At 38.1% G+C, this 16,539-nt stretch overlaps 2 protein-coding genes across 4 annotated transcripts in view; one reads left to right on the plus strand and one right to left on the minus strand.

Moving 5' to 3' along the window:
- LOC133610386 (zinc finger CCHC domain-containing protein 24-like) overlaps positions 1-3,387 on the plus strand; it is a 33,999-nt gene extending 30,612 nt beyond the window's left edge. For both annotated transcript variants that reach the window (XM_061966589.2, XM_061966590.2), the window contains 2 exons: positions 3,029-3,193; positions 3,255-3,387. In XM_061966589.2, coding sequence (XP_061822573.2) covers positions 3,029-3,193; positions 3,255-3,368 — 279 coding nt within the window. In that variant the 3' untranslated portion in view covers positions 3,369-3,387. The remainder of the gene's footprint in view (positions 1-3,028; positions 3,194-3,254) is intronic.
- ppifb (peptidylprolyl isomerase Fb) overlaps positions 1-14,509 on the minus strand; it is a 28,465-nt gene extending 13,956 nt beyond the window's left edge. The window contains exons 1-6 of one of the 2 annotated variants that reach the window (XR_009815866.2): positions 14,258-14,509; positions 14,113-14,143; positions 9,701-9,789; positions 9,540-9,636; positions 9,356-9,431; positions 5,928-6,117 (exon numbers count right to left, since the gene is read on the minus strand). Coding sequence is in view for 1 of the 2 variants with exons in the window: in XM_061966591.2 (XP_061822575.1) it covers positions 5,982-6,117; positions 9,356-9,431; positions 9,540-9,636; positions 9,701-9,789; positions 14,113-14,143; positions 14,258-14,410 (582 nt within the window). In the remaining variant the exon portion in view is untranslated. Of the gene's footprint in view, positions 1-5,615; positions 6,118-9,355; positions 9,432-9,539; positions 9,637-9,700; positions 9,790-14,112; positions 14,144-14,257 lie in introns of those variants that run through there. The other variant, XM_061966591.2, reaches the window with a different exon arrangement.
- Positions 14,510-16,539: the final 2,030 nt, after the last annotated feature.

Raw genomic sequence — 16,539 nt, forward strand, 5'->3', positions numbered from 1 at the left:
GCAGGAGGACCACTATTTTGTTAGGCGACCTTGAAACTGACCTCCCGGATGCCACTGCTTGGCATGTTTCTACATAAAATTGCGAGAAACAGACAAAAAAAATTGAAAATTGATGAATGTGAATTCTTAACACTTTTTTTTTTAACAGCGCAAGAGACAGGGCAGCCTTACAAATTGATCTCTACTAGTGTATGCTTGTGAAATAATTGAAAATTGACTCCAACAAGAATCAAAAACAACGTTAGGGGGGATTTATTCTGGTAGTTTCTTCCAAGAGAGCGGAAGCGATACCAGGAGACAGGCTGACATACCAAGGTCCTACAAATGTACCTCCATATGGCCATCTCTTGGAATGTTTCTCCGTAAAACTGACTCCAACAAGAATCACAACAATTCTTCTGGTAGTTTTTGTCAAGAGCTTGGAAGAAATAGGGTAGCACACCAGGAAGTGTAGGAAGCTGTAGGAGGACCACTATCTTGTTGTGCGACCTGGAAACTGACCTCCCGGAGGCCATCTCTTGGCATGTTTCTACATAAAACTGCGAGAAACAGACTCAAATGTTGTTGAATTTAAATTCTTCAAGTGCTGTTTTTGTCAACAGCGTGGGAGAGATAAAGGGAGACAGGGCAGCCTTACAAATCGATTTTTAGTAGCCCCTCGTGTATGCTTGTGAAATAATTGAAAATTGACTCAAACAACAATCAAAAACAAGGTTAGGGGGTGATTTCTTCTGGTAGTTTCTTCCAAGAGAGTGGAAACGATACCAGGAGACAGGCTGCCATACCAAGGTCCTACCAATTTACCTCCATATGGCCATCTCTTGGAATGTTTCTCCGTAAAACTGACTCCATCAAGAATCACAACAACTTTGGGAGTTAATTATTCTGGTAGGTTTTATGGAAGAGAAACCATGAGACAGGGCAGCATACTGGGCCGCACAAATTGATCTCGATGTAGCCACTATGTGCATGCTTCTGAAAAACTGAATCCAACAAGAATCAAAAACAAGGTTAGGGGTGATTTCCTCTGGTAGTTTCTTCCAAGAGAGCGGAAGCGATACCAGGAGACAAGCTGACATACCAAGGTCCAACAAATTTACCTCCATATGGCCATCGCTTGGAATGTTTCTCCGTAAAATTGACTATCAGCAATCACAACAACGTTGGGAGTGAATTATCCTGGTAGGTTTTATGGAAGAGAAACCATGAGACAGGGCAGCATACTGGGCCGCACACATTGATCTCGAGGTAGCCATACGTGCATGCTTCTGAAAAACTGAATCCAACAAGAATCAAAAACAAGGTTAGGGGTGATTTCCTCTGGTAGTTTCTTCCAAGAGAGCGGAAGAGATACCAGGAGACAGGCTGACATACTAAAGTCCTACAAATTTACCTCCATATGGCCATCCCTTGGAATGTTTCTCCGTAAAACTGACTCTATCAAGAATCACAACAACGTTGGGAGTGAATTATCCTGGTAGGTTTTATGGAAGAGAAACCATGAGACAGGGCAGCATACTGGGCCGCACACATTGATCTCGAGGTAGCCATATGTGCATGCTTCTGAAAAACTGAATCCAACATGAATCAAAAACAAGGTTAGGGGTGATTTCCTCTGGTAGTTTCTTCCAAGAGAGCGGAAGCGATACCAGGAGACAAGCTGACATACCAAGGTCCAACAAATTTACCTCCATATGGCCATCGCTTGGAATGTTTCTCCGTAAAATTGACTATCAACAATCACAACAACGTTGGGACTGAATTATCCTGGTAGGTTTTATGGAAGAGAAACCATGAGACAGGGCGGCATACCGGGCCATACAAATTGATCTCGAGGTAGCCACTTTTGTGCATGCTTCTGAAAAACTGAATCCAACAAGAATGAAAAACAACGTTAGGGGTGATTTCCTTTAATAGTTTCTTCCAAGAGAGCGGAAGCGATACCAGAAGACAGGCTGACATACTATGCCACATGGCCATCCCTTGGAATGTTTCTCCGTAAAACTGGCTCTATCAAGAATCACAACAACCTTGGGAGTGAATTATACTGGTAGGTTTTATGGAAGAGAAACCATGAGACAGGGCAGCATACAGGGCCGCACAAATTGATCTCGAGGTAGCCACTTTTGTGCATGCTTCTGAAAAACTTGAATCCAACAAGAATCAAAAACAACGTTAGGGGTGATTTTCTCTGGTAGTTTCTTCCAAGAGAGCGGAAGCGATACCAGGAGACCGGCTGACATACTATACCATATGGCCATCCCATGGAATGTTTCTCTGTAAAACTGACTCCATCAAGAATCACAACAACGTTGGGAGTGAATTATCCTGGTAGGTTTTATGGAAGAGAAACCATGAGACAGGGCGGCATACCAGGCCGCACAAATTGATCTCGAGGTAGCCACTTTTGTGCATGCTTCTGAAAAACTGAATCCAACAAGAATCAAAACAAGGTTGGGTGTGAATTCGTTTGGCAGTTTTTGTCAAGAGCGTGGAAAAGATACCAGGAGATCGGCCAGCACATCAGTACCATTATCTCAATGGGCGACCTAAAAAAATGATCCCCACCTCTTGGCATGTTTCCACACACAACAGAGAAACAGACTCAAGAACTTTACCAAGGTTGGTTGTAAAAAAAAAATGTTGGTGCTGTTTTCGTCATGAGCGCGGAAGAGATACCAGGAGACAGGCCAGCATTCCGGGGCCTACAAATTGACCTCCAGAAGGAGACATCAAGGCATGTTTCTGTCGAAATATCAGAACAAAACAAATGTTGACTTTTATGGTGATGGATTTAGAATGTAATCACAAGTGAGGAGCTCATCTGGGTTTTATTTCCTCCTTGCTTAGCTGGGGGTTCCGAGTAGGGGGGGGGGCTCTTTCAGTGGTTAGGAAAGTGATGACATTTTCATTTAGTAAAAAGATTTGTTTGTTTTTCCCCCCAACAAGAGTGACTTACAAGAAACATCGCACGCCGGCACAGCCTGTTCTTTCCAAACGGAATAAACAACAATCTATTTTTCTGTAGGCTCGACCCAAAGGCCAAGGCCTGACGCCCTATCAGGGCAAGAAGAGATGTTTCGGCGAGTACAAATGCCCGAAATGCAAGAGAAAGTGGATGAGCGGAAACTCTTGGGCCAACATGGGGCAAGAGTGCATCAAGTGCCACATCAACGTGTACCCTCACAAGCAGGTAAGCCGTTGTTACAGTACCGGCCAGCAGAGGGTGCCACAAACACTGCAATTTCTTGCAGCGTCCTCTGGAGAAGCCGGATGGGCTGGACGTGTCCGACCAGCGCAAGGAACATCCGCAGCACTTGTGTGAGAAATGCAAAATCCTGGGCCACTACTGCCGCCAGGACGAATAATAGTGTAACTCTGTGGTCGTGGTGGGGGGGGGGGGGGGGGGGGGGGGGCGCCGGCCCTTTAAGGAGGCAGCTTCTTGCGGTGGACGCTGGAGCCTTACAAAGCCATGAATAGCGTTTTAATTCAAATAAGAAACCAAGCAATATATGCAAAAGTATTGATAGCCACTGTGAATAAACATGTGTAACATATTCATTTTATGTTTGTATATACCAGGAATGAATGGAAATGACAAAATGTTAATCTATGTGAAATATGCAACAAAGATGAGCAGTATTAATGAGTGCCTTGGAAGCGGATGGTGCATTAAGAGCAGGGGTGTCCAAAGTCAGGCTATTTTTTTTTAACCATTTTAAAATGTTTACAAAAAAACATTAAAAAGTGGAATAAAAGAGCAAATAGGTGCAATATTGACACCAATAACACAAAGCCGCCATGTGGGCACTTTTAAACTGTCATTGCTAAAAAAGAATGAAAACTTATAATTGACAGATAGATCTGAAAGAGATTTAAGCGTCAAAAGTAAAAAATAATATATATTTATATATGATATATTTTTAACACTTTTAGAAGGGGGCTTTTGTGATTCCCAAGACCTTTAATCCAATTTTTTAGTTTTAACTTTCATTGCTCAAAACTAATTAACGTAAAGCAATGTTGTTATGAACGATTTACCTATTTAAGGCTCCAATTACTTCACATCAAATATTCCACTTTGAACATTTTTTGGTAGAAAATATTGCATATTTTGTGTTTTTTTCCTTTTAAAAGAGGGTTTTGACAAATAGGGCAAGAAATAAAATGTAACTTTCTGTCAACGGCTAGATCTGAAGTTGATAGATAATTAAACATTGAGTAAAAAATATATATATATGTATATATGTATATATATATATATATATATATATATATATATATATATATATATGACTATTTACCTATTAAGGGTCCAATTACTTCACATCAAATAGTCCACTTTGAACATTTTTTGGTAGAAAATATTGCATATTTTGTGTTTTTTTTCCTATTAAAAGAGGGTTTTGACAAATAGGGCAAGAAATAAAATGTAACTTTCTGTCAACGGCTAGATCTGAAGTTGATAGATATTTAAACATTGAGTAAAAAAAATACATGTATATATATATATATATATATATATATATATATATATATATATACACACACCGGTATATATATATATATGACTATTTACCTATTAAGGGTCCAATTACTTCACATCAAATAGTCCACTTTGAACATTTTTTGGTAGAAAATATTGCATATTTTGTGTTTTTCCTATTAAAAGAGGGTTTTGACAAAAAGGGCAAAAAATCAAATGTAACTTTATGTCAACGGCTAGATCTGAAGTTGATAGATATTTAGACATTGAGTAAAAAAAAGTAAAAAAATAAATACATTCAAAAATAATATATATATATATTGAATATGTATATTGAATATATATATATATATATATATATATATATGTGAGACTATTTACCCATTTAAGGCTTTAATTACTTCACATCAAATATTCCACTTTGAACATTTTTTGGTGGAAAATATTGCATATTTTGTGTTTTTCCCATTAAGAAGGTTTTGACAAAAAGGGCAAAAACTAAAATGTAAATTTCTGTCATCGGCTAGGTCTGAATATGATAGATATTTAGGCATTGAGTAAAAAATTTTAAATAAAATAAAAAACGTTTTTTTCCTATTTTAAGGCTCCAATTACTTTGTATCAAATATTCCACTTAAAAAAATGTTTTAGGTGAAATATTGAATATTTTGTGTTAGTACCATTTAAAAAAACAGGGTTTTCTTTGAACAAGTTGTCATAAAACAAAGAAATAAAAAATGGTACTGCAACGTATAGATCTGAAGTTCATCTATTGATATTTAAGAGTTGAAAGTAAAAAAAAACAACTTTAATGACTCCCTTTTGGCCTTTATCAGGCACTTAAATGTAGGGAAGCCTTAATGTCTACAATAAATACTGCATTGGTTTTAAACATGAAAAATATCAAAATTTCCCAGTGTGCGGCCCTCAGTGGAAAAAGTTTGGACACCCCTGGTCAAGAGTATATTCTTATGTTTTTAGTAGGGGTCGGGGGGATTCTGTTTTAAAGTCAAATGTACATTTATTTTGCAGACATTCAGTCAAAAAACTTATGCTGGACTGTGCTGAGTAGAATTGACATCTTACTTACACGTTCACTTAGTGTAAATAATGTGATTGCAAGGAAATGTTTGCCGTTCTGAAAAATACGACTTTATTGTTTACAAATAAATGCTTTTTTCCCAATGAAGACAGTGGCTCATATTTCACATTTCATGTCAAGTGCATTTTGTCGTTTCCTGACTTAATGCAGCACATTTAGTTATTTCCTGACTTAATGCAGCATTTAGTTGTTTCCTTACTTAATGCAGCATTTAGTTGTTTCCTAACTTAATGCAGCATTTAGTTGTTTCCTTACTTAATGCAGCATTTAGTTGTTTCCTTACTTAATGCAGCATTTAGTTGTTTCCTTACTTAATGCAGCATTTAGTTGTTTCCTTACTTAATGCAGCCCAGCAGGACACCAAACGGCAGGAAAGAAAACCACAGGAGTTTTCTACTTGAGTTCGCCGCAGTCGGCGATGGTGATCTTCTTCGAGGTGCGGCCCGAGCGAGAGCCGAAGGACTCCACTTTTTTCACCACGTCCAATCCCTCTTTCACGCTGCCGAAGACGACATGTCTGCCGTCCAGCCTGAGTGAGGGCGGGAGCTTATTATTACACAAGGAGTGTAATTATGATTTTTTTCCCCCAGCATTTACAACGTACCCGAGGTAAGGAAAAAATCAAAATTCCATAAATATTCTGATCATTTTTTACAATCCTATTTACTCCCTCAGAGGTCTTAATCAAGGCTCAAGTTGTTCGTTTTTCCTCACAGACATTTATTTCAGCCACGCCTTCATCTTGTTAACAACGATGCCAAAATAATGCCGTCAGAACTAATAAATAAGAAAAATAGAACTTACAATTAGTCTGACATGAAATAAAAGAAAAACACATTGAGTTCACATCCATTATCAGAAATAATCATACCTCATTGGCCTCACAAACTCCGAGGGAATAAAGTTTATTTTCAAGCTGAGACTCCATTAACCTCTTCCATCAAATGCTTGCTGCTTCCCTTATTCCGTCACATATTAATTGTCCCCCCAACCATGTGACCAAAGCGGAACAAAAAATATGTTCCCCTCCAATTTACATGGGTGTACAAAAGACTGTCTCTGTAACGCTTGTTTTCTTTTTGTGTCATACGACACTGGAGGGGGCATTGAACGCATCATTACATCAGCAAGCTCTGAAAGTTACGTGAACTTCGAAGGCAATTGTTTAATTGGCAGTGTGCGTCAATACAAAGTGGGTTACTTTATAGACACTTTAATATCACTTGTTGTGTGCTTAAAACTGCCAATTAAACGATTGACATCGAAGTTCACCGTAACGTTCAGAGCTTGCTGATATAATGATGCGTTCAATGCACCCTCCAGTGTCGTAAAAGTGAACCACACTCAAGCAACCCAATGACACAAAATAAAAACAAGCGCTACAGAGACAGTCTTTTGTACAATGGGTTCTGTAACAAAAATAAAGTTAACATATACTTACATGAATTAACCAAAGGAAATACATTTTTAAATCACATTATATGTAAATAGGAACTTATATTTATACATTGTATTTTTACTTCAATATTTGGAGTGAATGAGACAGTAGAAAAGAAGAAGTAGCTCTCTGTGACCTTTTATTAACAAGATTGCACAACAGAACCAAAGTTGTAATAGTAATAAGAAGCAAACTACTGAGTCAGCATTAAAAGAGGTATAAAGGTCAACATCTTTGAGCACATGCAGAGGTCAATTTAGCACCCATGGTAGTTCAAATGTTGCTACTGCCACCTTGTGGCGTTAATATAAAAAAATCTTACAACAAGCTCTCTTCCACCACGACAGAACCAATGTTGTAATAAGGCAGTGTTTTTCAACCGCTGTGCCATGGCACAGTGTGCCCTGATATACAGTCTGGTGTGCCGTGGGAGGTTATCCAGTTTCACCTATTTGGGTTAAAAATATTTTTTGCAAACCAGTAATTATAGTCTGCAAATGATGTGTTGTTGTTGAGTGTCGGTGCTGTCGAGAGCTCGGCATATTTGGAACAGTGTTAAAGTTGTTTATACGGCCACCCTCAGTGTGACCTGTATGGCTGTTGATCAAGTATGCCTTGCATTCCCTTGTGTGTGTGAAAAGCCGTAGATATTATGTGACTGGCACGCAAAGGCAGTGCCATTAAGGTTTATTGGCGCTCTGTACTTCTCCCTACGTCCGTGTACACAGCGGCATTTTAAAAAGTCAGAAATTTTACTTTTTGAAACCGATACCGATAATTTACAATATTACATTTTAAAGCATTTATCGGCCGATAATATCGGCAGTCCGATATTATCGGACATCTCTAGCTGGAACATTTTGTATTGGATGAGAATTGTAGGAATAGTGCAACTTTAACTGCAAACATTCTCTGACTTAATATTAAAAACTGAAAATCTTTTTTTCCCCTCAAAAACGCTTGAAACCCTGTTTAGGTTCAATATAAATGCTGTTAGTGGGAAAGATTCATTTCTGCTTCGTTCTGATATAGAAGCAACAGTGCCATCGTGTGGTAATAAGTAGTAAATACTTCAGTTGGGAAAGGCAAACCTTGTTTGTCAATGTGTTCTAAAAAATAGAGATGTCCGATAATGGCTTTTTTGCCGATATCCGATGTTGTCCAAATCTTAATTAACGATTCCGATATCAACCGATACCGATATATACAGTCGTGGAATTAACACATTATTATGCCTAATTTTGTTGTGATGCCCCGCTGGATGCATTAAACAATGTAACTTTACCATGAATTGATTAACGTGGACCCCGACTTAAACAAGTTGAAAAATGTATTCGGGTGTTACCATTTAGTGGTCAATTGTACGGAATATGTACTGTACTGTGCAATATACTAATACAAGTTTCAATCAATCAATCAAAAACAAGGTTTTCCAAAATAAGAGAACAACTTCAGCTCCAGTTATGGAAAAAAGTGCCAACATGGCACTGCAATATTTATTAATGAACTCACAAAGTGCATTATTTTTTTTAACATGTCTCAAAACAACTTGGAATTTGGGACATGTTCTCCTTGTGAGATAATCCTAATACCCATTACAACTATGACTTTCACAAAGTGCATAATTTTTTATTTTTCCCGGAAGAGTTTGTGCTGCAAGGGTTTCTGGGTATTTGTTCTGTTGTGTTTATGTCGTGTTACGGTGCGGATGTTCTCCCGAAATGTGTTTGTCATTCTTGTTTGGTGTGGGTTCACAGTGTGGCGCATAATTGTAACAGTGTTAAAGTTGTTTATACGGCCACCCTCAGTGTGACCTGTATGGCTGTTGATCAAGTATGCTTTGCATTCAGTTTGCATACATCACTTCGCCGCATACATTATGTGTCTGGGCCGGCACGCTGTTTGTATGGAGGAAAAGCGGACTTGACGACAGGTTGTAGAGGACGCTAAAGGCAGTGCCTTTAAGGCACGCTCACAATGTTGTTGTCCGGGTGGATATCGGGAGAATGGTTGCCCCGAGAGATTTTCGTGAGGGGCGCTGAAATTCGGGAGTCTCCCGGGAAAATCGGGAGGGTTGGCAAGTATGCCCTATGTCCGTGTTTTACCGGATATGTACCGGTCCGTACAGCGGCGTTTTAAAAAGTCATTAATTTTACTTCTTGAAACCGATACCGATAATTTCCGATATTACATTTTAAAGCATTTATCGGCCGATAATATCGGCAGGCAGATATTATCGGACATCTCTACTAAAAAATGTTTGTTTAGAAAACTAAAAAGTATTTTACTATGAAATTTGGGCAACAATGGTGTGTTTATCAGCACGTACCATTCAGTTTTAGCGGTGCAGATGAAGAACTGGGATCCATTAGTGTTAGGTCCGGCATTGGCCATTGAGAGGATTCCTACAGGGAAGCAAAACATGCTCGACTCAATGCTGCCACTTGCTGGTGAAAAGAAGCACGACAAGCCATGTTTGACATGCAGGACTATTCTTCTAGTCTTCTGCTTACCAGGTCCAGTGTGCTTCAGTTTGAAGTTCTCATCCGGAAACTTCCATCCGTAAATGGACTTCCCGCCGGTCCCGTTGTGGTTTGTGAAATCTCCACCCTGCAAAAACAGCAAACACAAAACATAAAGCGGACTATCGTAGAGAAGAAGCGTCGCAACTCACCTGGCACATAAACTGAGGGATGACCCGGTGGAAAATGGATCCCTTGAATCCAAATCCATGCTCCCCCGTGCACAGGGCCCGGAAGTTTTCTGCCGGGAAGCAAAAAAAACCAACAACTCTGATGTAAGAATCTGATGCATGACTGCAGGGAATACTCCCTTTTTTTTTACAAGAAATAGTCACCATTACACATATTTTGAAGGAGTCAATTGAGATTACTGTACAAACATTTAGTCAGAGTGGACGTGACTTCATTCCTAATGTTGTTTTAACACCTTTTGATCGTATTTAACGATCTTAAATCACCTTTTTTAAACTAGTCATAATATAGTACGATCACAAATCAAAAATCAAAAACTATCCATCCATCCATTTTCTACCGCTTGTCCCTTTTGGGGTCGCGGGGGGTGCTGGAGCCTATCTCAGCTGCATTCGGGCGGAAGGTGGGGTACACCCTAGACAGGTGACTAAGTATTAAATAAAAAATTACAGATATTATCAACCATTATATGAAAAAAAAGATGTAAAAAATTATATTGCCAGAATACATTTACACTTACAGATTAATTTAAAATAACATTGTTAAATACCAAAATAAAGACTATATGGTCATTTTTAAATTACTGTTTATGTAATGTACAAAGAAGAAAAAAGCCAGAAAACTCGTAATTTTATCATTTTGAATATAAAAAATTACTCTTGTAACATTCAAACATTTATTGTTATTTTAATTAATGTGGCCTTCAATGCTAACTAGGGATCGACCGATTATCGGCGCTGATAGTTGCCATTTTGACATATAATACAGGCCAAAAGTTTGGACACACCTTCTCCTCATTCAATGAGTTTTCTTTATTTTCATGACTATTTCCATTGTAGATTGTCACTGAAGGCATCAACACTATGAATGAACACATGTGGAGTTATGTACTTTACAAAAAAAGGTGAAATAACTGAAAACATTTTTTATATTCTAGTTTCTTCAAAATAGCCACCCTTTGCTTACTGCTTTGCACACTCTTGGCATTCTCTCGATGAGTACAGGCCAAAAGTTAACTATGGACACACCTTTCTTAGTAAAGTGAAGCCATGCCTTGGAGCGTTTTTTTTCCGGTCCATTGTTGTCGCTGCTTCTGTAATTGCCGCCGAATGACTGAGCTACGTCATTTCCTGTGACGTGCCACAGGACATTTCCTATGACACGGGATTCGTTCCCAGGGATTCGAATAAAGCAGTGGTTCTCAACCTTTTTTCAGTGATGTACCCCCTGTGAACATTTTTTTAATACAAGTACCCCCTAATCAGAGCAAAGCATTTTGGGTTGAAAAAAAGAGATAAAGAAGTAAAATACAGCACTATGTCATCAGTTTCTGATTTATTAAATTGTATAACAGTGCAAAATATTGCTCATTTGTAGTGGTCTTTCTTGAACTATTTGGAAAAAAAGATATACAAATAACTAAAAACTTGTTGAAAAATAAACAAGTGATTCAATTATAAATAAAGATTTCTACACATAGAAGTAATCATCAACTTAAAGTGCCCTCTTTGGGGATTGTAATAGAAATCCATCTGGATTCATGAACTTAATTCTAAACATTTCTTCACAAAAAAAGAAATCTTTAACATCAATATTTATGGAACATGTCCACTAAAAAAATCTAGCTGTCAACACTGAATATTGCATTTCTTTTCACAGTTCTTTTTGACAGACATTTTAGTGAGGGTCAAACCATCATGTCATGGGGGAAACTCTGGGTTTATGGTAATGAATGGAATAGCCTACTTGATTTGATGTTCAGTTTATGAACTTACATTCATATTTTGTTGAAGTATTATTCAATAAATATATTTATAAGGGATTTTTGAATTGTTGCTATTTTTAGAATATTTTTTTTTAAATCTCACATATCCCTTGGCATACCTTCAAGTACCCCCAGGGGTACGCGTACCCCCATTTGAGAACCACTGGAATAAAGAACCAAATATTTTTCTTTACTATATCGTGGCTTCGATAACGGGAACCGTTTCTCAAAAAGCGATTCGAATCCATGGAATCGGTTCTTTTGTTATCGAACAATCGGGAGAACCGGTTTTCGAACATCATCCCTATTGGTGGGCCAGATCTGGCCCGCGGGCCTTGACTTTGACACCCCTGACTCAAAACAAAGCTGCTGAAATCGTCAACATGGAAAAAGTCTGGAATTTGGGATTATTTCCTCAATTACACTTGACATTAAAATTACTTCAGGGATACAAAACTTCAGGGAACCATTTATTTATTCTACTTTTTAATTAAAGGTGAACATTATCACCAGACCTATGTAAGCGTCAATATATACCTTGATGTTGCAGAAAAAAGACCATATATTTTTTTAACCGATTTCCGAACTCTAAATGGGTGAATTTTGGCGAATTAAACGCCTTTCTATTATTTGCTCTCGGAGCGATGACGTCACAACGTGACGTCACATCGGGAAGCAATCCGCCATTTTCTCAAACACATTACAAACACCAAGTCAAATCAGCTCTGTTATTTTCCGTTTTTTCGACTGTTTTCCGTACCTTGGAGACATCATGCCTCGTCGGTGTGTTGTCGGAGGGTGTAACAACACGAACAGGGACGGATTCAAGTTGCACCAGTAGCCCAAAGATGCGAAAGTGGCAAGAAATTGGACGTTTGTTCCGCACACTTTACCGACGAAAGCTATTCTACGACAGAGATGGCAAGAATGTGTGGATATCCTGCGACACTCAAAGCAGATGCATTTCCAACGATAAAGTCAAAGAAATCTGCCGCCAGAACCCCATTGAATCTGCCGGAGTGTGTGAGCAATTCAGGGACAAAGGACCTCGGTAGCACGGCAAGCAATGGCGGCAGTTTGTTCCCGCAGACGAGCGAGCTAAACCCCCTGGATGTCTTGGTTCACACCGTCCCTAAGATGATCAAGAGAAGAATATCGACCCTAGCTTCCCTGGCCTGCTGACATCAACTCCAAAACAGGACAGATCAGCTTTCAGGAAAAGAGAGCGGATGAGGGTATGTCTACAGAATATATTAATTGATGAAAATTGGGCTGTCTGCACTCTCAAAGTGCATGTTGTTGCCAAATGTATTTCATATGTTGTAAACCTAGTTCATAGTTGTTAGTTTCCTTTAATGCCAAACAAACACATACCAATCGTTGGTTAGAAGGCGATCGCCGAATTTGTCCTCGCTTTCTCCCGTGTCGCTGGCTGTCGTGTCGTTTGTCGGTTTCGCTTGCATACGGTTCAAACCGATATGGCTCAATAGCTTCAGTTTCTTCTTCAATTTCGTTTTCGCTACCTGCCTCCACACTACAACCATCCGTTCCAATACATGCGTAATCTGTTGAATCGCTTAAGCCGCTGAAATCCGAGTCTGAATCCGAGCTAATGTCGCTATAGCTTGCTGTTCTTTCCGCCATATTTGTTTGTGTTGGCTTCACTATGTGACGTCACAGGAAAATAGACGGGTGTGTATAGCGATGGTTAAAATCAGGCACTTTGAAGCTTTTTTTTAGGGATATTGCGTGATGGGTAAAATTTTGAAAAAAACTTCGAAAAATAAAATAAGTCACTGGGAACTGATTTTTAATGGTTTTAACCCTTCTGAAATTGTGATAATGTTCCCCTTTAACCTTTATAACAACTGTTACTGTGCCGCGAAAACTCCCTGCACTGTTTGTTTGTATTTACTTAGTTTTTTTAAATAATCATGCTTCATGTATTTGTATAGACTTTTTCCATATTGATGATTTCAGCAGATTTGCTTTAAGTCAGGGGTGTCAAAGTCAAGGAATTAATCAACTATGGCTCCCGGGATGGAATTTGATTAGTATTAGAATGGGCTCGCAGGCCACAGTTGCCTGCTGCTGTTTTGCACGCACCAATTCTACATCAGTGTTGGGGCTAGGAATTTTTTAAATGGGGTCCCACAGTAAATTTTTGGGGTTCCACTTTTTTGTTACCGTTTTGAAAACAAAATTATAAACATATGCATTATCCTGTTATATCTCACACATTCTATATTGTGTTTTGGAAAAAGGTTGTCAAACATTACTTAATTCATAAAAAATACACAAAGTTTAGTGTTGGACTGGAAGTATAATTTCAAGTTTTGACGCCAATATATGTCACTTTTACTGTAAATGGATATCGTCTCTAAATATCGGTTATCGGCCTATTTCACCACCGATAACCGGTATCGGCCCTGAAAAAAACAAGGTCGCTCTCTAATGCTTCCCCCCCCACCCATAACTTTATTTCATAACGGCAAAAATACGAACATAATAAATAAAATATTATATATTTTTGTCAAAATGTGGACACAAAAAAAAATCTTCACTAGTTTTTCCGAACAATATTTAAGATATGCAAGCGTCGCTTACCTGCAGTTTTAGGCACCACTTCCGCGTTAAGCTAGACAAATAAAACAAAAAAAAAGGTGAACAAAAATATTAATGAATTTAATTGAGACAAGAGAGCCGAGACACACATTAGAAAATGAAAATACATTCTCGCTGACATTGTTACCTCAAAGGTTACCCTGCCGAGTGTCTCGTTGTCCGCCGAAATGTCGAAGAAAACTGTCGGGTTGTTGTTGGCAACAGCCGGCCCGCTGCTGTACATCCGAGCGGCAGTGAACGCCAGCGAACACAACTTAGCGCGGTTGGATATTAGCAGCATTTTCTCGTTTTTTTAATATTTTCGTCACAAAGTCAGTTCACGTCACTCACGCTAAAGTCAAACACGCTTTTACAAGGTACAGGAAGTGTTTACGGCCAAAACGGAAGTAAACTCAAGCTGTTGCCAAATGTGACATGACACATTATCGTTCCAGAATATTTAAAATGGTCGTATTTTTTAGGAAAATACATTGCTAAGGGTCATTTACTACAATATACCAGTATTACAGACCGCGTATATTATAAATAATAATGCAATTTTACCTTTAAATAAACATCGTCATCAACACAGCACTGTTGGAAAAAAGTCTACCCCTGGCACAACATCGCTCACCTGGCTGTATAGAGTTACGTAAGACCTGTGGTTTTACAACCGCAAGCATCCAATTAAAATGTGGGAAATGATTTACTGTTATTTATGGTTTGTTTAACAAGGTGATAATTTAATTCATAAAATACCAACGCGTGTTTGAACGAAATAGCGGTGGAAAGTGATAGTTATCGGTTATCCGTGCGCTATTTTATTAGCATGTTGCTGGAATGACCGCTATCGCTCACCTACGCATTATATGACCAACATTTAACTGGGAATACAGCACATCAATTCATAGACCATCACATACATGTGTCAGAATATAAGATGCTGAATTATTTGAGAAATAAAACTAATATACACAGTCAACGGTAAACATTTTTTTTTATTTAGCCAACGGCAAACATCGCGAGATCTCATTAGTCAAAAAAACATATGGCGACTAACATTGCAACAAGCTCGCAATTTATATGACAGTTGAAATTGTTATTATTTACGGTTAGGCTCTACATTTGTTATTCGGTTAAGAAATATCGGAGCTATCGTTTCTCGTTTTTTAATAATATCGTTACTAAGTCATTTACGCCAAAGTCAAACACACTTTTACAAGATAGAGGAACAGGAAGTACTTACAGCCCAAACGGAAGTAAACTCAAGTTGTTGCCAAATGTGACATGACGCATTATCGTTACAGAATATTACAATTGTCGTATTTTGTAGGAAAATACATTGCTAAGGGCCATTTACTACAGTATAACAATACTGCAGACCGTGTATATTCTAAATAATAATTTAGTTTTACCTTTAAATAAACATTGTCATCAACACAGCACTATTGGAAAAAGTCTACCCCTGGCACAACATCGCTCACCTGGCTGTAAATAGTTACGTAATACCTGTGGTTTTACAACCGCAAGCATCCAATTAAAATGTGGGAAATGATTTACTGTTATTTATGGTTTATTTAACAAGGTGAGAATTTAATTCATAAAATACCAACGCATGTTTAAACGAAATAGCGGTGGAAAGTGATAGTTATCGGTTATCCGCTATGTTATCAGCACGTTGCTGGAATGACCTCTATCGCTCACGTACGCATTATATGCATACTTGCCAACCTTGAGACCTCCGATTTCGGGAGGTGGGGGGTGGGGGGCGGGGGGCGTGGTCGGGGGTGGGGCGGGGGCGTGGTTGGGGGCGTGGTTAAGATATATATATATATATATATATAAGAAATACTTGACTTTCAGTTAATTCTAGCTATATATATATATATATATATATATATATATATATATATATATATATATATATATATATATATATATATACACATATATATTTTATTATATATATATATATATATATATATATATATAAATAAATAAATAAAAGAAATACTTGAATTTCAGTGTTCATTTATTTACACATATACACACACATAACACTCCTCTACTCATTGTTGAGTTAAGGGTTGAATTGTCCATCCTTGTTCTATTCTCTGTCACTATTTCAGAACACACACATTATACAAATATACATTATAAAATCAATAAGAAAACGGGAGCTCTAATTTGGGAGTCTGAATTAGGATCAGAAGTTCCTATATAAACATTGCGCACTCACGTCGCCTTTTTGTATTGATTACTGCAGCTGTGCACTGGATTCATTCACAAATACAAACTACAACTCACAAACACTTTAGAGTTAGGCTCCACCATCAGAATGTGTACTTAAACTTAAATAGATCACATGGATATTATTCAGTGAGTTGATTCACCAAAACTAACCTGTTATACAGGAGGAAAAGGCACACA

This window comes from Nerophis lumbriciformis, linkage group LG11 (genome assembly GCF_033978685.3).
Source record: "Nerophis lumbriciformis linkage group LG11, RoL_Nlum_v2.1, whole genome shotgun sequence".
Lineage (NCBI taxonomy): Eukaryota > Metazoa > Chordata > Actinopteri > Syngnathiformes > Syngnathidae > Nerophis > Nerophis lumbriciformis.